Raw genomic sequence first — 20,845 nt, 5'->3', positions numbered from 1 at the left:
TCGAGGGTCTCTTGTTGCCCCAACTGTAATGCCCGATCAAGATATCCCCAGACGTCGCTCCCCGACAACTTCACCGACGACGTACGGTCGAGATCCGACACGCTAGAATACTCCTACATCGGTCGCGTTCTCTCTGCCAATGGGGCAATCTGATGGTAGAAGAAGGTCTTGAAGACCCACACCCCACTGAGGCCGTCTTTCACGAGCTTCCGAAGCACCGTCTCGATGATCTCTAGCTTGTTCTGTTGACAGGAAGTAGGACCCCATGTCCAGCTATCCCTCTTCTCCAGCTTCCCTCCAGTGAACTTCGAGAATGGCGCCTCCACCGGGTTCCTGATGTAGAACCACTCGCCGTGCCACCCTCAATTGGAGTCGCTGGGGGAGTATGACAGGTAAGGAACTGATAGCTTGGGCTGCTTCTACAGGGTGAACCCACCAACCGGAGCGACTATGAGCGCTTTTCCCTCGGACAGAGCCCGCCCACTAAAGATCCACCGAAAGAGATCCACCTATGGCTCCATCCTGAGGAAGGCCTCACAAATGGTGACAAAGCCAGTGATATGTAGCACCCTATTTGAATTGAGGTGCTGCAGCTCCAAGCCCTACTCACTGAGAAGCCTGTGTAGGAACCAGTGCGTAGGATACCCGAGCCCGTGCTCATGGAAGGCGAGGAAGGAGACAACCTCATTGACCCAGGGTTGCGGAACACCCTCCCCTAGTGCAGGAGCCCTCTAGTGTGCCACCTTCTTCGACGGGAGCAGCCCCTTCTTCGCGAAGGCGGCCAGAAAGTCCTCCCATTCGTTGGAAGGCCTCTAGTTCGACATTGCGCGCCGGATCAATGAACGGATCCATAAAATCTCCCACTGTACCCTCCTCTCTCTTAGGAATCACCATGGCATGCGAAGATGCTTGGCGAAAAGAAGGAAGGGGAAACGACAGCGGTTGAAGAGAGGCAAAAGGACAGGAGAAAAAACCTCCTCCTCCCCCCTATTTAATGGGGAAGGCTGCACGACAGGACGTGCCCTGGCTGACAGGACGTGGCATGATTGACGGAATGTGGCCTAGGTGGGACCCGCCCACTACCGCAACAGGGGCGCAAGAAACAGGCCATGACCCCACGCGAATGACCCTTGGCCCTCCCAAGCAGGGTTTGGAAGGTTCCACCAACAGAGTCTTCACCAAGGAGAGGCCAACAGGCCACCCGAGTTGGTCGGACGGCTCGGGCATCTGCCGAGAGACGGGTATGGAGCAGTGGAATGCCACACGAAGGCCATGCTGACCCCATCACGAACGACGGATCTAGATTCCACTCGGGCATACCTGATAAGAGCTCCCCGAGCCCGTCACTCCAGCCATCAAGGTAAGTGGCATCAACTCGCCCCCTTCGGTTGCAGAAACCATAGATGGGGCAATGCCTGAAAGCCCGACCGAAGTAACTTTACCAACCCTCTATTTTCCTTTCCAGTGCATGAGCATTCATTCATCCATTCATCTCATGCCTGCATACATTCGTTCATTCATCCCTGCATGCATGCATTCATTCATCCATCCACACATTCATCTCATAAATGCAATTATTGCATTGCAACGCTTCGTGTCATGTCACAAAGCAAAAGTCGGCTCATTCGAAATGAGCCACGATCGACCGGGGTTCGAAGGCTAGCCCGCGAAGGGCTCAAGGCCGCCTCACGTCAAACAAAGCCAGGGGAGAAAATGCAGATGAGCTCCAATAGCCTTCGCCCGACCCGCTCAGCAGTGGCCAGGGTCATCTCGACTTTTTTGTTTGATCCTGACCTTGACCCATGCCCACAGAATCTCCATCGAGTGGAGGCCGGCGGGCCACCTGAGTTGGTCTCTGAAATGGTCAGGCATCTATCGGGAGGCGGGTTAAGGAGCAGTGAAATGCCACATGAGGGCTATGCTAACCCTGTTACAAATGATGGACCCGGATTCCACTTGGACATGCCCGCTAGTGAGCTCACCGAGCCCGCCACTCGAGCCATCGAGGTAAGAGGCGTCAGCTCAACCCCTCCGGTTGCGAAAACCATGGATGGGGTGACGCAGGAAAACATGCGACCGACCCCTAGTGGCTTGGGGGCTCGAGCCGCTAGATCCCGACTTGAGAGTCCGACCAGCGACACAGGACATGGTCGGAATGCACACAGGCAAACACCCCAACTAGCAATAAGGATGGTATCATACCAACCGATGGGGACACGTGAGTCCGTGACTCTGGAAAAGTACAAAAGTACTCACTTCGGGCCGACTCCTCGGTCAGCCATAGGCTCGGGGGCTGGGTGCCTGTATCTACTCGGCATGCCTCCACGGCCTTCACCGGTCCCCTCCTTAGGGCTGGGCACCTGTATCTACTCTGCGTGCCTCCACAGCCTTCGTCGGTCCCCTCCTCTGCGGTAGGGAGCCTGTATCTACTCGGCGTGCCTCCGCGGCCTTTGCTGGTCCCCTCCTCAGGAGCTGGACACCTGTATCTACTCAGCGCACCTCCGTGACATTTGCCAATCCCCTCCCCAGGGGCTGGGCGCCACCATCCACTCGGCGTGCCTTCGCGGCCCTCGCCAGTCCTCTTCTTGGGGGCTGGGCGCCTAATCCTACTTGGTTACCCTACGCGGCACAGCAAACCAAGGGGGAAACACCGAAGTTCCAATGACAACCCGCCTCCACGGCGCAATGGGCACATGAAACATATAGTGAATATGAGCTTTCATTAAGCTAAAAACAGAAGCCCATGGCTTTTACAATATCATGCAAAGCGTGTGTGAACAGCCTTGGGACTGATCTACACCTTGGAGCACGAAGCGGGACAAGGGAGCCGTGCTCCTTATCCCCCCCCCTCAGCGATGCTCTCCTGCATCCTCTGATCCAGAATCTGGGATGAGGCCCAGTCGGGACCCATGATGCTCTCTCCTCACGAGGAGTCTTCTAGCATCGTGGTCTCTGGACTTGCCCAAAGAGGCTTCGGAAGGAAGGAGCATCCGAACGACTATTACGAGAAGCCTTCCGACATCAGGGGGAATAGCCGAAGCCACCCCTGGCAAGGAGCAAGAGCCTCAAACCGACTAGCGCTATAACTTGAGCAATGAGCGCTCCAAAGGCAGGAGCAGCTCTATTTATAGCCAAGATAGCAAGCTACCATCCAGGAACACTACGGCACGCACCCGTGACTACATAGTGAAAGTATCTGGGAACAAGACAACATCACAGTACCCCCGTGAAGCTGATCCTTATCTAGGGCCCGTACTCACACGTGGCTTGTCCCTTTCTTTGCAAAGAGACGAGGGCGAAGAGTACCCCCGTGAAGCTGATCCTTATTCAGGGCTCATACTCACGAGTGGCTCGTCCCTTTCTTTGCAAAGAGACGAGGGCAAACAGTACTCTCGTGTGGCTGATCCTTATCAGGAGTCTGGGGCCAGTACTTGCACGCGGCGCGCCCTCTTCTCTGCAAAGAGACAAGGATGAACAGTACTTCCGTGTATTGAGGGCTATTGATGAGGTCGCCGATAAGAGATTAGAAGCGGCTATTGAGAGAGACAAGTTACAGGTGGCAAAAGCATACAACAAGAAAGTCAAATTGAAGAGCTTTCAAGTTGGTGGTCTAGTATGGAAAGGTGATTCTACCAAAGCTCAGGAAGTGGTCTCCAAGTTGGGAAGATCATTTCAAGATTGCGAGAGTACTTCCCAGGAATTCATATTTGGTGGAGTCATTGCAAGGTACTTTGCTACCCATGCTCTGAATGGAAAATACTTGAAGAAGTTTTATCCAAGCGTGTGGCAAGAAGCATTAGCGCATATGGCCGATAGTTGGTTATTGCCCTTAGAACAAATATATGCATGTCTAATTTTTTTAATATCACCCTTAGAACAAAATAAACATGGCCGATGGGTGTGTTGACATCGTCCTTGTCTGCATCATCACAGCAAATGGAAAAATCTGGTTCGTCCAGAGCCGCACCAAAATATTGGACGCATCCGGTCATTCGCGTGGGAGGCCACGCCACACGCGAAAGAAAGCCCACGCCACCTGTTTTCACACGCCCCACTGGGTGGACCCCACGCTGCGTACCGCCCTACCATCGCGCTCGCTGTATTTCGCCTGACCACCACGCTCGCACGCAGGAACCCACGTGGGTCCTAGTCACCTGGCCCCGCCTGTGGATGCCGCGCCATGGATGTGTCTACCGGCCTTAGGCGCCCGCACAGTGACCCACGGTGGTTCCCCAGTAGTTGCAGCAGGCGGCTGCGGCAGGTGGGTCCCATTGCAACATGTGCAACACCCGATCTACTTTTGCAACATTTAGATGAAACACCTGTAACATACGTCCGAAACAGCTGAAACACTTGCAACATATGTCTGAAACACTTGTAAAATACCAGAAAAACTTAAAATCACGTGTGTAGCCATTGCAAACCTATGCAAACATCAAGACAAAACACTTGCAACATACATATGAAAACACCCGAAATACTTGCATATATATGCAACATCCCGATCTAGTTTTGTAACATCCAAATAAAATACTAGCAACATACGTCTGAAATAGATAAAATGTTTGGAACATACACTTGAAACATACGTGTATAGCCATTGCAATATGTGCAGCATCCCGATCTACTTTTGCAACGTCAATATAAAACACTTGCAACATACCTCCGAAACATCTGAAACACTTGCAACATACGCTTGTAACATGCTCTTTCAGCGCAATGTCACCTTACAGCTTGGACGAATGGAGGCTCGTCGTTCCGGAGCTCGACGCCGGCGCGGAGGTCGGCGGAGGCACATGGAGCTCGCAGCGGCGCGGAGCTCGCCGGTGCGACAGCGGTGCGGGCAACTCGCCGGCGGGGTGGCGTCACACGAAGCTCCTCCCCTCGCCTGCTTGCTGGAGCATTCGTCGTGGAGGCTCGCCGGCTTGGTGGAGCGGCCGCAACGGGCCGATGGCGAGGTGCGGGGAGGAGAAGGAAGCGGGACGAGGAGGAGGAGGCGTGCGGCGGCGGGCATGGTTGCCAGAGGCGGGACCACGCGGGAGGCCTTGAGTGCGGGTCCGGATGCGGGAGGCTGGGAGCCTGTGACTGTGAGGCTGTGAGGGAGGAGCAGTGTGCGGTGGAGACGGGGCTACTTGTGACATTTGCCACAGGCAGGTTGCTTGGGCCTGTCCGTAGGCCCAGCAAGCAAGCATCCGGGCGGACAACACCCTGACCCGGGCATTACCGATAAACAAATGCAAGGTGAGTCCGACTAGGAGATACTCAGCAGACAACACCCTGACCCGGGCATTACCGATAAACAAATGCAAGGTGAGTCCGACTAGGAGATACTCAGCAGCTAGCGTTGCTATTTTATTGGGAGCTCTTTCATACACGACGGCATCAAGATACATGGAAAGGGAGTTGTGTGCACAGGGGAAACATACACGTCCGAATCAAATAACCACGTTTCGGTTTAGATTAGGACTCCTAGCTATTTCCTTTAGAAAAGACCAGCCATCCTATAAACATGTGAAAGGTGATGGCCGATTCGTGACAACACACAATCGCACAAACAAATCTACTATATTATTTGGCATCTACTATTTTTTCTCTATAGTTTTTGCTTCTTAGTTTTTGTTGTTGCCATCTATTTTGTTGCGACAGTGAGCACAAGGTCCTAGGGGCGATGAGGCCGACCTAGGGCAGCCCATCGCTGCCATTCTCCATGACGGGGTCTCTCCCAGGAGTGTGGGATGTCGGGTTGCAGGAGCTCTCGTCGGTGTGTCCTGTCTATCGAGGTCCCAGCGAGGCTTCCCTTGCGATATGTCTTGCGCACCGCGCTCATTGTCGGGGGCACACATGACGTGTTCGTGTGCGAACAATGTGGTTCTTAAATTTATTGTTGAATTAATAATGCTTATGTTCCTTAGCCATTTTAGTCTATGCTTAGCACAAATTGACGGACTAGTGTGTGCGTAGTACTTTTTACAAGAAATACAAAAAAAACAGGGATCAGCAGTGTGGCAATGATATATCATATCATAAAAAATGCAATAATATTTTGAAAATGGTCATACTTTAAAGGATTGAATGCACACTTCAAAGAAAAGGGATTACCGTTGAGCACGAGGTAGATGTCACCTAGCTCCGAGTGGGGGCGCTGTTCTGTATAGTTTCCACTCTTCCAATGCCTCAGACGCCTTGACATCTCTACATATTTCCACACGTAATCTGTCATCAATTGCTTGGTGAATCCTGTCCCGGTGTCCCAGCCACGTGCAATGGCGTCGCACACAGTATTCATCCTTGCGGATTCGGAGACCATGAACATCAGGCCCACGACGGCCCGCCTGGAGTTGTAAACATCCGCCACTACATTTGGGTCGAAGCGCGACAGCAAACCAACGGCTTGCGTCGCGAAGTTCTTGCCCAAGTTTGCGGACGTGAGTCTATCCATGACTTCCTCCTCCTTTCTGACGCCTAGTATACTTTTGTAGCTGTTGCCCCAGCCTAGAAGTACTGACTTGTATTTTGGAGTATACTTTTGTATTTTGGGTTCTGCTGTCCGCCGATACCCAAGCTCGTACCGACGATCTCCATTCTGGTTGATGAAGCCCACAACGTCCACGTTGTCGTCCCGCATGACTAGGGTTATGGACGTCGTTTCCTTGCCCTTGACCACGTGGAGCAGCTCGATGTGAATCCACCTCGCCGGTTGTTCAGCACGCGGCTTCGGGAGCAGTGGGTGTTTGTGATCAAAGATATCCTCACGGTCTTGGTGATCAGCGAGGATGTCACGTAGTTTCTCTATGAATTCAGTGAACGACCTGTGATCTCCGATGGTGTACGTGAGGTCAACCATTACGACCTGTAGTATGTGATTTAGTTACTAAAAGAAGATGGAAAATGACAATAAATGACATTAATGTTTGGTGCACAACTAGTCGTCGCCATTTGCCAATCATCGCTCCAAATATTTTACCTCCTGTGGCACGTCCAACATCTCCTGGTCAGTCGCACTTCCCATGGTGAATTCCACTGCAGTACAGTAATTTAGTTAATTAGTTCCTACTACCACCATTCACTGGGTGACGAGTGCAATGCCAATGCACAGCCCCAATGCTAGTCAGTAGCTCTGATATAATGGGTTGAAACCCACCCCCTACCCGACCCAAACCCATAGCAAATTAAGTCTTCTATCCACCCCAAATTTCCCAACTCACCCCGAAATTTTATCGTTTCAATCGAACCCAATTCAGCTCACCAACAAGTAGACACATAAGTTCACTACTAGATTTGCATAAAAGATACATATGAGTTTGAATAAAATATGCAGACTCACATCAAAAGAACGAAAACCTCACCTTTGCACATTTAAATTTTATCAAAATTGACTAAAATTTATTTGCTCGAGATGATCTAATATATAATAAGGAAGCTACTTCGTGCCAAATGGTATTGCATAACGTCAAATCCCGTGGCGCGAGGTGGAGGACGTCGAGGAGGTTAGCAGTGCCACCAACTCGTTGAGAGCTGTCCTCTCTACTACTTGTTCGGTGCACCCACAGCGAGACCAGGGCATTCGCGCGGGCCATGGACGGTGACATCGCCGTGCTTCTCTTCAGGGACACGGCCGACGCCGGGACTCCCCTTGCCTCCGGCAAGGAAGGTATGACTGTGTCTCCCCTGAACCTTCCCTTTCTGTTTCTTGTATCTATAAGGAACGCGTCCACCCGTCGTTGTGGCGTCCTGCTAGCCTTCCTTCTTCTGCGGTTTTCTAAAATCATGATGTGCGGCAAGAACATGTTTCTTACTAGTGACGCTTTGCCATCTGTGTTCTCTTTTATAAACTACTGTAAGGAAGACTACCACAGACAATGGTTCTTACCATCAGTTGTTTGAGTCTGGTGGTGCTCAATTTTCTTTGCTAGTGTGTGACTACCACAGACAATGGTTCTTACCATCCGCGAATGCCTCCCTCTCCCACTGCACTCTCTTTTTGTTCCTTATCCTCTCCATCTCTCTCTCCCCAACCCACAAATCTCCCTAGGCTGGTGCACAGTGTTTTTTCCTTTTTTATTTTGTGATTTGTGAAATGGGCATCACTCACTACTACTAAAAAGATTTTGAGAGATTGACCCCTAGGATTAATAGAGGCGAGCACAAAAGGATGCCACTTCTGTTAATGGAGGGCGCGCCCAGAAACACCTGCCTTTGTTAACCATTAACGGAGGAGGTCATATTAAGGAGATCGCCTCCGTTAATGCTCCACTAACAGTGGTGAACACTTTAAGAAGACCACTGTCACACGTCCGATCTAGGGGGTTGACTTCCCCTTGATTTAGAGGTAGGATTGGGGGATTATAGGGGAGGAGCGGCAGCCCTAGTGCTGATCGCGCCCTAGAGAGAGGGACGGAACCGCGGCGGCAGCAAGCTACAGCTAGCCTGGCTAATGGTGACCGGTGCGGCCACGGCGGCTAGATCAGGCGGTGGAACGGCGGGCGGCATGGGTGGTGGCGGTGGCAGCTGCCGACGCCTGCTGCTGCTGGTAGCTGTAGGGCAGGGAGGCGCTGTGAGGCAGGGGGCGGCGGCGGAAGGAGAAGAGAGGGAGAGAGGTAGAGGGTTTTACCACAAACTATTCTTGCTTAATTCCAAAAGATATATCTCCCTTTATATTTATAGGAAGGACTCGACTTTACTTGACTTACAAGCAAACCTAGCTTCTAGACTCTTCCTAAATCTAGATCTAGATGGGTCTTGCAACATGCTACAGTGCCATTAGCGGAGACGGTCCCCTTAACAGATGCGAGCTTCCTAAGGCGTCTGCCTCCGTTAATGGGTCCTTAGCGGAGGCAGTCCCCTTAAGACAACTCACGCCCTCCTCTATTCGTTTTAGGATGCCTGCCTCCGTTAATGAAATGCTATAAATACATCATCCCAACCATTTCATCTTCCTCCATGAGCTCTCCCATTTATTTTGACAGGGTGAACTGTGAAAAAACTCCATTTTTCAAGGGGGGAGGTTTTGATCATGTTTTCTTTGAGGGAGGTGGCCATTGGAGGTTGCTATGCTCTCATATCCTTTTTTGTGCTCTTTCCAAAGTTTTTGATGCTTTTGGGATGGTCTAGATCTAGATCTATGGTGGAACGAGAGAGAAATGAGAAGACATTTATGGTGCTAGTTCATGCATGGTGGTATAGGTCCAGCATGTTGGTTTTATTTGTGTCATGCATGCATATTTTTGTTTTTGTGAGAGAAAGAGAAGTATATGTATATGTATATATATATATAGGGAAATTATTTCCTACTCCCAGGGCGTACTTACTCCATGTGTATATCTCTAGATTGAGGGTGTATATGGCCCGGCGAAGTGTACTTAGACGGAGTATATGATCATACTAGACCATCTAGGGTAGTATGTATGTCAAGTATGCAAGTATACATAGAGTAATTAGCTCCATAATTAGTGGCGTTTATGTATATTTTTGTTTGTGTGAGAGAAAGAGAAGATATACAAGTTATGCATGCACCATCTCTTGTGCACTGTTTTCAACCAAGTTAACTGCAGAATTTGGAAAAGTGTTCTATAACGAAGTTGTGGAGAATTTTGTAAGCTTTCCAACGGTATAAGCTACAACTTCATTGGATTAACAGAATGGGAGTTACAGCCTGTTTTACTGTTCTATTGTTTTTTCTGCTCGCGAGGAATTTCAGGTTTCTTGTTCTTGGCCATATACAAGAGTACCATCGGGATGTCACAATGACTTCATACTAGTTAGCTCATCTAAAAGAATGTGCAAGCTATGCTTGGTATCCCCTAGTTTATCTTTTCTTAAGGGGGGTAGCCAAGTGAAGAATTTGCAAGATGAAATGTCCTACGTTCTAGTTTGCGCAGCAGAAGCGTGGTGGTACCCAACGATGTGAGAGAAACTCAGAGTTTCAATGAGGTTTGATTGAAGGTTCAACGAAGGTTTATCCAAGATCATCAAGATTTTGGTAGAGCTACCAGAGAAGTTTTCAAGTTAGTTTGGATCAAGAGACCTTAGCTAATTGCCGGAAGGAGTTGAAGAAGAGGTTGAAGTAAAACCAATGTGTTAGCTTTATTAGATCAGGACAAGAACTTTATATCCACTAGGATGCACCCTATCAAGGTGTGGGATGTGTCCTTAAGCATGAAGAAAAGTAGCGACTAGTTCATTAAGTCAACTAAGGAAGCGTGAGTTAAACTACCTAACATAATATCTGGAGTTATCCATTGTGGAGCATGGAAGTAATATCTTCTTGAAAGTAAAAGTGACATCTAGGAGGATCACAAGAATCTACAGGACATCTTCACTAAGTTGGTCTTGAGCTTGTGATATCTTCGTTGGAATGAAATTGATTATGACTTGAAAAAGTGCTATCACTTGGAGAAGCAAAAGTCATGGCCGATGCCCTTAGCAATGGAGAATTGTGCTAAGAAGGTTCGGGTGACACCAAGAACTAAGAATTGTATTCCAAGTTTGAGCAACTTGATCGAAATCACTAATGTTCTGAAGATTGGTAGTAGAATTTTCTTCTGACCAAGAGATTCATCAGGCTTCATCGGAGAAGGTGGATATTTTAAGGAAGAGAATTGGTACTAAAGGAAAGGTGGCCTAGTAATTGGAGTTACCTGGGAATTTCTCAAGGTACTTGTCATAATCTTGGAGTTAGTTTGACAAGTTACTTGGAGTAAGATTTGCAGGTATGCAAAGTAAAGTGGGATCCTTATCAAGTCGATGGAACCGCACGAGGAAGTAAAGAAGAATCCAAAGGTGGAGAATATGCATATCTTTTGTCAACATCGTCCGAATCTCGAGGACGAGATTCATCTTAAGGAGGGTAGAATTGTAACACCCCAAAATTTGCCTCTTTTGAAAATAGGATTAAAATGACTTGATTCTGTATTTTTGTGCTCATGAAATATAGGAAAATAAATTTTTTCATTAAATTAAAATTCATCATAAGATTTAGCAACATGTTTGAGCATACATGCCCTTGCATTTGATTTATTTGGTTGAGTGGTTTTGATTGAAAATTTAAAATGATTTAAATTGCTTTTGCAAATAAAATTAAAAAATGGTCTTGAAGTAAAAGAAAAGAAAGAGAAGAGAATTAGAAAACAAATGACTTTAAGAAGTTGTAAAAATTTATTTTTGAAAACTTATCAAAATTGCTCACTTTTATTTGAGTTGAAAAGTATACTTGAAACTACATTGGAATTCGATTTGGTTCATGTTTTAAAATTTGGTTTGAATTAAGAAAGGAAAATAGAAAGATATTTGGAAAAAAGAAAACTCCATACTCCTTTTCTCTCTTGGCCCAGCTGGCCTGTTTTTTTTCCCGTGGCCCATCTTCTCTTCTTCCCCCTCCTTTCTCATTTTTCCTCGGCCCAGCTCCCTTCTTCTTTTCCCTTTGGCCTAGCTGCGCATAGGCCTGCTTTCTCCCCTGTGCGAGCCCAGCTCGGCCTTCCCTCTTGCGACCGAGGCCCAGCTCCTCCAGTTCCCTCCCGTGCCCCGCGCACTCTCTCTTCTCTCTGGCAAGCGGCCCAGCATCACCGCGCCTTCTCCCTCCCGCGTCTGCTCCGCAGCGGCCCAGCCTAGCGCCGGCCCAGCGTCTCGGCCAGCAAAGCCCGCAGCGCGCACCTCTTTCCTTCCTCTCACTGGCAACACAGGCCCACCTATCGGGTGCGCCTTCTTCCCCACGCCGTATCCTGTCCGGACTTGCCGCCACCGCCCGGGAGTCCCACACCACCCCGCCCGTGTTTTTCTTTGCGCTGCAAGTGTCTGCGCCCCTTAAATAGCGGATGCCTGAGCCCTCCACTTCCAATCCCTAGCTTTAGAGCCGCAGCCACCATTGTCCGAGCGCTGCAGCTGCCGAAGGGGATCGCGCCGCCGTCCGCCGTCGCCAGTCAAGCACAGCGCCCGCTTTGCTCCTTCTCCGCCGCGGGAAGCAGCTAGGTGAGTTTGCCTCAAGCTCCTCTTTCACCCCGTGCCGTTCCCGTTGAAAACCGTGGCCGTAGGCCTTGAATCACGCGTGCCGCCGAGTTCCTCGTCGCCGGCCATGGCTTCCACTGTGCCGGGCACTATAGCCGGCCGGCTCTCTCCTATTCCCCCCCCCCGTGATCTAATCAGCGCCGTCCAAATTAGATCTGACGGTCGATATTTCATAATACCCCTTCGCCGGTCAACATTGCAAAAGAGCCCCTCCAGTTTTCTATTTTTGGACCCGCAGTCCATAGCACTTTTCTAGAGTACGTTTTCTTCTCTGGAAAGCGTAGTTCTATTGGATTAGATCCAAAATACGTTTTCACTTATTTACAGATTTGCCACTGATTTTGTTTTAGTCATAACTTCTCCGTTTTAACTCCGATTTGACCCGTTCAACTTGCGTTAGGTTCGTAATTTCATAACCTACATGTTTAAACCACTGTTAGATATGTTTTCAACTTTTAAAATTCGTGAGTAGATTTAATCTTTTATTTTACTAAAGGAAATCTTATTTATTTCATATCTTCTGCGTTTTAGCTTCGTTTTGATCCATTCAAGTTGTGCTAGATTTATGCGTTAGTAATGATGTTTATCATGTCACTAATACTGGAATTTCGTGGTTTAAACTCTAATTTGAATAATAATTATGCGACGGGATTTTATAGATAAAATATGATTTGTTTTACTTTAGTTTTATAATTCGAATCTAAACTTGACTTAATTCAATTTATGTAAGCTTTTATATAGTTAAAATAAATAAAGCCTATAGTTTTCTTTTACGCATATAAAGCATATCTATCGGTAGATGTATCTATTTCACCGAAGCTCCGATTAGCGTGCCTCTCGCGTCTGTGTGTTCGGAGCGATGCGTAGAATCGTATTTCAAACTCTTTCACTTATTTTTCTATGATTGGTGTACTATTCTAATTTAGATCTATTGTTTGCTTTATGTATGATTGTGTGGTGCTTTATGATTACGTTCAGTCGATGAGATATACGTGGTGATCAAGAAGAAGAAGAAGAGCGTTGAAGATTAAAGCTTACCGAAGGATCGATGTTTTAAGGCAAGTATAGCATGGGATCATCCTTGTTGTCCTATACACCTTTAATCATTTAATTCATACTGCATGTGTCTACCTTGACTATCACTAAGGATTTCCTAGTACTTTGTTACCCTATACCTTGATACCTTTGGGTTATTGCATTGGGTAGTATGATGCTAGTGCTCAACTAAAGCCATGATCTTGTAACTTGACTAATGGTATATGCAACAAACTTTAAAAGATGCTTTTTAGCAACATGGAACAAGGGGGCTAGAGCATTGGGCTGTTTTATGATGCTCTAGATTCCTCTCCCTAAGGACTTATCTGTAAGTGATCATCCGGGACTTACAGTACAGCTGTGAGGGCTATATGGCTCTGGCTTTAGCTCAGTATGAGGACCTTTTCTAGCTTGTTAGAGGTTACCTTTATTGGCATAAGAATGGCTTGACGAATCGGGTATAGGACAACCTCTACTCTTATGTGTATAGGCTGCGTGTCATTGTGTCATTCAATAGGGGGGGTTCCTATATCTGTTTGCCGAATGAATCTAATGGCCCTAACCTGTTAGACAAACCTTTAAAGGCTTCATAGTGAACCCTGCCAACCTTCCTTGAAAGTGGGTCAAGAGATTAGTTACCTCCAGCAAAAGGGTAAATCACAACTCACAGTGAAAGTGTACAACCTCTGCAGAGTGTAAAACTGGTATATCAGCCGTGCTCACGGTCATGAGCGGCCTTAGAACATTTGCAGAATAGATGATCACTAATGGTTAATGATGATGAACACTAATGATACTGATGATGAATATGCTCATTAATGATTACTATTTATGCTATTCATTATTCATGTTTACCTGATCATGTGTTTATGGGCTTGTGATGAACTTGTTGCCACCCAAATTGCTAAAAGATGACTCATTAAAAGCTAAACGCAGTTAAACCAGTGTTAGCCTTTTGAGCCTCATGAACCCCATGCTATATTTGTTGAGTACGGCTTGTACTTACGGTTGTTTTACTTTTTAAATCTTTGGAAAAATCCCGGTTGGGTACCAGATTGCTAGAGTTTGAAGAACTTAGGCTTGTGATCAACCAGTCAGTTGTCCCTGTGGATTTGGAGTCTTCGCCTGAAGATCGAAGTTGTCTATCCGTTGTCTATACTCTGAGGTTATAATCTTTATACTAATACGCTATGTATTTAAGCATTGCCTTTTGATATTCCCCTTATTTGTAGCTATATGTGAGATTTGACTTCTTGGGCTCACATATGGTGTGTATCTGGTTTTGTTTTTAAAACCGGGTGCTACACTTACTCCCATGTGTATATCTCTAGATTGAGGGTGTATATGGCCCAGCGAAGTGTACTTAGACGGAGTATATGATCATACTAGATTATCTAGGGTAGTATGTATGTCAAGTATGCAAGTATACATAGAGTAATTAGCTCCATAATTAGTGGCGTTTATGTATATTTTTGTTTGTGTGAGAGAAAGAGAAGATATACAAGTTATGCAAGCACCATCTCCGTATATAAGATGATTCATATATTGATGCATCTATAATATATATAATTTTCCTGCTACAAGATTATTACCATCATGAAAAGGTCATAATGGATGTATAACATATCAAGGCTAACACCACCTTTCAAAGAACAAGTGACGAAGTTTGTTGTTAGCGCTCGGAAGCATGCTTTGAGTGAGAATCGGAAGTGCATCGTTTGTGTTCTCGCTACAAGAACAAGCATGTATGGATGCTAAATGGTTGTGAAGTCAAATATCAAGTGAGGTTTTGTCCATGGCCACACGGTTAGGATGTTTTATGGCAAAGAGATGCGAGTGCTGCATCTGGAAGAACAACAGTGTAGGCACACCATCAATCTGCCATGATAGAGGATCATGGTGGAACCTCACCAGCCGGTCACAGCGTTGATGAGGATGTTTTTTTCACGTTCGATGAATTTGTCAAAGACGCGGACGGCCACGGTGATGGTGGTGGTGATAGGTTTGGATGATCCTGAAGATGCAAAGTTCTTTGCGGAGTTGCAACACCGCCTCAATGACACAGGTATCGCTCCAGTCTGATGAATAAGTACGTACTTTAACAACAAGGATAAGCCTGAATCTATCCCACCAGCACTAGAGAGCTACAGGAAATGAGTGTTTCTCATGGTGAAGGACATGGAGGTCATCTTTGGAAAGAACAAAAAAGTGGCAAATAAGATGAGGAAGAGAAAGTAGGACAAGGTGGAGGCAGATGCCTTTCCTCTCAAGAAGTCAATTTTCTTCAAGCACCTGTTGTACCAGAACGAGCTGGAAGCGCCCATGCCATCGATGGCATGCACCTAGAGAAGAATGTCTTTGAAAACACAATTTGCCTCCTACTAGAAATCAAGGGAAAGAGGAATGATAGTCTCAAGTCATGGATGGATCTTATCAATCAAGTCATAGGATCACAAAGCGCTCATTCTTGTTGACGAACAGGGTGAGTGGTCGACATTGTGTAAGCATGGTGCTTATACGTTGTTTACCTACGGATGCACCCTACATTCCGAATCGTGTGGTAAATTGAGAGGGTGACAGCCTCGTTGAGTCCTCTATAGTCCACCTCCCGTCTATAGGCCAAGTAGGACCCTGTTGCGACGGAAGTAGTCAAGCTCTATTCTTGCTCTTCTTTAATAATGTCCCTTATGCATAGATATGGAGTTAGTCTTTTGCTATTGCTAAGTATATATGCACATCATTGTATGCTTTGACTTGTGACTAGAATAACTTAGGAATTAATCTCTCTTGAATCTACTTAGACTTGCTATTGCTATCTTATGGAGTACTCTGAGTGTTGTATTTATGATTTATATATTATTCTATCTCTTGGTTTAGCCCTGTTTAGAGTAAGTGTTTGGTTCATTGATCCATCATAAAAAAGTAATCAATATTCTTTGTCAGTCCTTCCCTGTAGTAAAAATATAAATAACGATACCTGAAATACTCTCGGTGAAGTGCTTCAATGGTATATATGTGCGCTTACAGAATTTCATATCTTTCTAAGTCACATTAAAATACCATAAACATTTCTGATGTCATTGCTGGAGATTACATCTCTAGTAGTGATGCTAAGAAATGTCAACAGAGTCATGATAATGAGCCTCTAGGGTAGAAGCCCATTTGTGGGGTCTATATAATAAGGGGTGCGGGTCAGAGAAGGGATACGCTTGTGCACCCTATACACTCTAGCCGCCATCCTTCTCTCCCTCCCACCATGTGCCTATCCTTCCCACACTTGTGGATACTATGGAGGTGTTGCTGCTATTACTGCGGTGTTGACCGGTGGTGAATGCGAGACGGGACAAGGCGGCGGTCATGTTATTGTTGCCAGGACGTGGAGGATGTATATCCACTTCCACTACATTGACGCGCACGATGTTGGATCAGGCTGCTTCAACTCTTCTTTTGTTGCGCTACGTCAAGTGGTAACGATCTATGATCTGCAACTCGCATGTTGTTCTAGTAGAACGCGGTAAAAAATTTATTTTATTCTAGCGTAGCTGCTAACAACAGCTTAGTACTTACTTTTCTAAGCTTAATGATTCGATCATGCCTTCTTTCATTCATAACAACAGATAAGCTGTTCCATTCACAGCTTTGTAGCAACCTGTGACAGGAGGGGAAATCTCCATCCCATCTCGGCCTCCCACTCAAAAAGTAGTATAACCAAGGGCAGAGAGCATGAAGCAAGGAAATGCTAATAATTGTAATCCGTGTGTTTAGAGAAATCTATTTAAGTGCAAATAATAAGAAATAGCAGGAAATTTTCAAATTTAGGCCTCGTTTATTTCAAGCTTATGCTAGCCTTTTGCAACATAGAAGCAGGAAGTGGAAACAAATTAATTATACAAACCTTAAAAAAACAACGTGTGGTGTAAATTCAACCAACGTCATGGAGTATCTACGTTCCATACGGTCCTATTTGGCCGGGTTAGATCCCAAGTCATCTACTCCGAATTTGTTTTGTACAGACACTAAAGGCCCGTTTGGCTCGGCTTCCGCCGGCTCTGGCTGCGCCTGACAAAATCTGCGCTGATCACTGTAGCGATGAGCCGGTTTTCTCTCTCCACCTTTTCTGTCTCACTGTAGCGTGTGGTACTGTAGCATGCGGGAGATGAAGCCAGAGAAGCCAGGAAAACGAGCTTCTCCGGCTCCGATGAACAGTGCAAGTGTCGGTGAGAGGGGGAGAGGAGGAGAGAGGAAAGCCGCTTCTATGAACAGTGCAAGTGTCGGTGTCAGGGAAGCCGGAGCCGGCGGAAGCCATGCACATATGTCCACACTGATCTACTTGGGTCCGTCACAACATCTGACCTCTGCGAGATACCCATCAACAAAAATCCTGCACATATGTCCACACTTTAGCAAATTCTTGGCTTTAGTAGCTTCAAGAGGAACCTGCATGAAACTGAACCTACTCGGATGGCAACAGGAATGTGATGGTAGGTAGCATCGCCATGGATCATTGATACAGCCTTTTTTAACCAAATACAACAATAGTATTTCCAGCTCTGAATATTTTCACTACTAGTTGGGAACAACTTCTGAAAGCTAGCACACTTGGATAATTGTATAGGACTGCAAACTGCATGATTGGGAAATATAAATGTGAATAACAGTGGTAAATTTGCACACTCAAGTGATTGTGCAATGCATAATGTGCACCTAGAAATTAATTAAGTCACTGGAAATTGGAATGTAATGCCCGAAATAACAACAATCAAATGACATATTTAGCAGTTTTCCCTATTTTACAGGGACTGCCTAGGAAGCTGAACATTGGCACACCACTAACACAGAGACCCATCTATAACATGCTTAATCACGGATCAGCAAAGCAGAGGTTACTAGCTCAAGGCAGTACGGAAGTGCTTTTGCCATGGATGGAGAGAAATCAGTGGCAGAATCGATCACTAACCTGTTGGACGACTGATCAGGCTTGCACGGAGATCCAATTCCAAAGCTGCTGCCTTCAGAACCTGAGAAGAATGGGGCTCGCTTTCATCGTGCGTTGACGCGGTGGCTATGGACTACTATGGTCTATATATGGAGGAGTCATCCAGGGGGGAGGCAAATTCTGAGAGAGTCTGTGTTTAGTTCTCAAAAACTTTCCCAAAAAGTGCTACAGTAGTTATCACATCGAATCTTGCGATACGTGCATGGAGCATTAAATGTAGACGAAAAAAAATTAATTGCACAGTTTGGTTGAAAATTACGAGACGAACGTTTTGAGCCTAATTAGTCCATGATTGAACACTAATTGCCAAATAAAAACGAAAGTACTACAGTAACCAAATTTCCAAAATTCGCGAACTAAACACGCACAAACTCTCCCCTTCCTTCTTCTAAAGAGACCTCCCTCCTTTGCTTGCACGTGGCATACACCAATCTCAAAGCAACCTGTGGGCCTTCCCATTTTATCCTAGCTAGTGACGCCGTTAGCACAGCACAGGCAGGGGGCGGGCAGCTGCTGACCTGCAGACTGCAGTTGTCTTCCAGAGAAAGCCACCGACAGAGCTAATGTCCCTTTCAGTGGAAGCTTCACAGCTGCTTCAAGATAGGCTGGAGAACCAAAATTAAGGCCTTGTTTAGTTCCACCCTAACTTCTAAAAAGTTGCTACAGTATCTGTCACATCGAATGTTTGCGGCCCATGCATGGAGCATTAAATATAGACGAAAAGAAAAACTAATTGCACAGTTTGGTGGGAAATTACGAGACGAACGTTTTGAGCCTAATTAGTCCATGTTTGAACACTATTTGCCAAATAAAAACGAACGTGCTACAGTAGCCCCAAAATCCAAATTCACCCAACTAAACGAGGGCTAAAAAGAAAAGGAAGTAGAGGTCAGCAGCTTATCCATCTTCATGCTCGCCGCTAAGTCTCGACAGATCGCCGCTTGCCCCTATGTTGCCGCCAACTGTTCGTGATGATGTGGGTGAAATCTCTTGCCACAACTTTGAGGATGGTGGTGGAGATTTCAACTACGATGATGAGAAATCTGAAGAAATTGCTTCAGCAGATCCGGAGGTCAGTCATACATATTTCTATGAAAAAGTAATTCATAAGTAATTTACTACAAAGGATGCTCTCGGTAGAAGTAATTATTGATATGCGATATTTGGTTTTGATGTATGTAGGGTAATGACCAAAGTCTCTCAAATGAACTTGTGCCGAACGTTGGCATGACTTTTACTTCAGAGGAAGATGCATACAGATTTTATAATGCATATGCTGGAAAAATTGGGTTCAGTATGAAGTGTCACACAAAACATAGAGCAGATGGCACATTATCTTCAAAGTACTGTGTTTGAAATAATGAAGGTCATAAGAACATTAATCCGAAATATCAACCAAAGAAAGAACGCGCTTCAACAAGGACACGTTGCAATGCTCGTGTTCAATTCTATGTTTCACGAGAAGGAATCTGGACGAGGCAGAAAGTCATACTCCCACACAATCATAGCTTTGTAAGCCCTAACAAAGCACACATGCTTAGATCGCAGCGGCGTATGACAAAAGCGGATGAACACATAATCAGCAAAATGCGTCAAGCTGGAGTCAGACCAACTGAAATATATGAGTTTTTTCAACGGTGGTCAGGTGGAGGTTAGAATGTGCAATTCTTGAAAATGGATTGCAATAACTACTGCTGTACTGCTACATGGTCAATATATGAAAACTTAGAATACTAGTTGTTAGTCCTATGGATCCAAACAAGATCTTAGTTGGGTATTCAGCTGATAATTAGTTAAATTATTAGCTAGCCCATTTGGATTCAAGGAACTAATTATTAACAACTAACTATTAGCTTTATGGATCTAAATGGGACCTAAGGGTCCGTTTGGATATGCATAGCTATTTACTAAAAAGGGCGTACCCAGTGCAGAGCGCTCCCGCACTGTGCAGGGTCTGGGGAAGGGTGTTAGTGGCAAGCCTTACCCTCGTCTGTGCAATGCGAGGAGACTGCGACTCGAACCCGGGACCTTCCGGTTATAGGCGGTAAGACTCTACCGCTTGCACCAGGCCCGCCCTTCACATGGCTATTTACTAGTCGGACTCAAGATTAACTCAGATTACATGTGGTTGGTTAACGAGTGGGCTAACAACTAGTTAAAGATTTGCCTAAAAATTAGTTGACCTATTAATCCTTCTGTTTAGATGCACTAGAGCTAATTTAAGCTAGAATTAGCTAGCTAACAATTAGCTCATAGTATCAAATATGCCCAAGTCAAACTACCTGAACTTTGACTACATTAAATATATAGAAAATATTCGCCTTGTTCTCTTGTCCGGCTTATCAGGCATGGTACAGTGTTTTTCTCTCACAAGAAAACAGCATCAGCCGCAAAAACCATCAGCCGATCACCCCCATTATCAATGACTTTAAATAGGTATCTTGTGGAAAGATATTTTTATAATAAACTTAAATAGGTATCCTGTGTATCCAATATTTTTTAATATAAAGTTAGTTAAATTTTAAAAAGTTTGACTAGTTGGCTAGTTATTAACTTCTCCCTGCCAAGAGATTCCATCACCTTTTGTAACTTTCTGCAGTAGTATCATGCGGGTACTCCGTATTATGGAAGAAAAAATGGCTCCTTATATTCGTCACATTTTGGACGATAGTAGAAAAATGGGGGTTAAGATGTCGGATCCTGGATCACTTTCCATCAAGGAAGCCACTATCAAGTACAGGGACGTGTTGGACTCTCTTGGCAGGGAGAAGTAATTAACAGACCATCATCGTTGATCCATCTCGGCGGCTAATT

General features: G+C 45.9%; 1 protein-coding gene and 1 long non-coding RNA gene across 2 annotated transcripts in view; both read right to left on the bottom strand.

The window, feature by feature from the left end:
• Positions 1 to 6,844, bottom strand: part of LOC136484065 (uncharacterized) — a 28,507-nt gene extending 21,663 nt beyond the window's left edge. The window contains exon 1 of the mRNA XM_066481227.1: positions 6,100 to 6,844. Coding sequence (XP_066337324.1) covers positions 6,100 to 6,844 — 745 coding nt within the window. The remainder of the gene's footprint in view (positions 1 to 6,099) is intronic.
• Positions 6,845 to 17,250: 10,406 nt separating this feature from the next.
• LOC136481184 (uncharacterized) lies at positions 17,251 to 18,092 on the bottom strand. The gene is made up of 3 exons (XR_010764642.1): positions 17,993 to 18,092; positions 17,493 to 17,659; positions 17,251 to 17,416 (listed from the first exon to the last, which is right to left on the bottom strand). It is a non-coding gene; the product is annotated as an uncharacterized lncRNA (long non-coding RNA).
• Between the last annotated feature and the right edge of the window lie 2,753 nt (positions 18,093 to 20,845).

This window comes from Miscanthus floridulus, chromosome 9, assembly GCF_019320115.1.
Source record: "Miscanthus floridulus cultivar M001 chromosome 9, ASM1932011v1, whole genome shotgun sequence".
Taxonomy (NCBI): Eukaryota; Viridiplantae; Streptophyta; class Magnoliopsida; order Poales; family Poaceae; genus Miscanthus; species Miscanthus floridulus.
The sequence above is the reverse complement of the archived record's forward strand: the minus strand, read 5'-3'. Positions and strand labels throughout refer to the sequence as shown.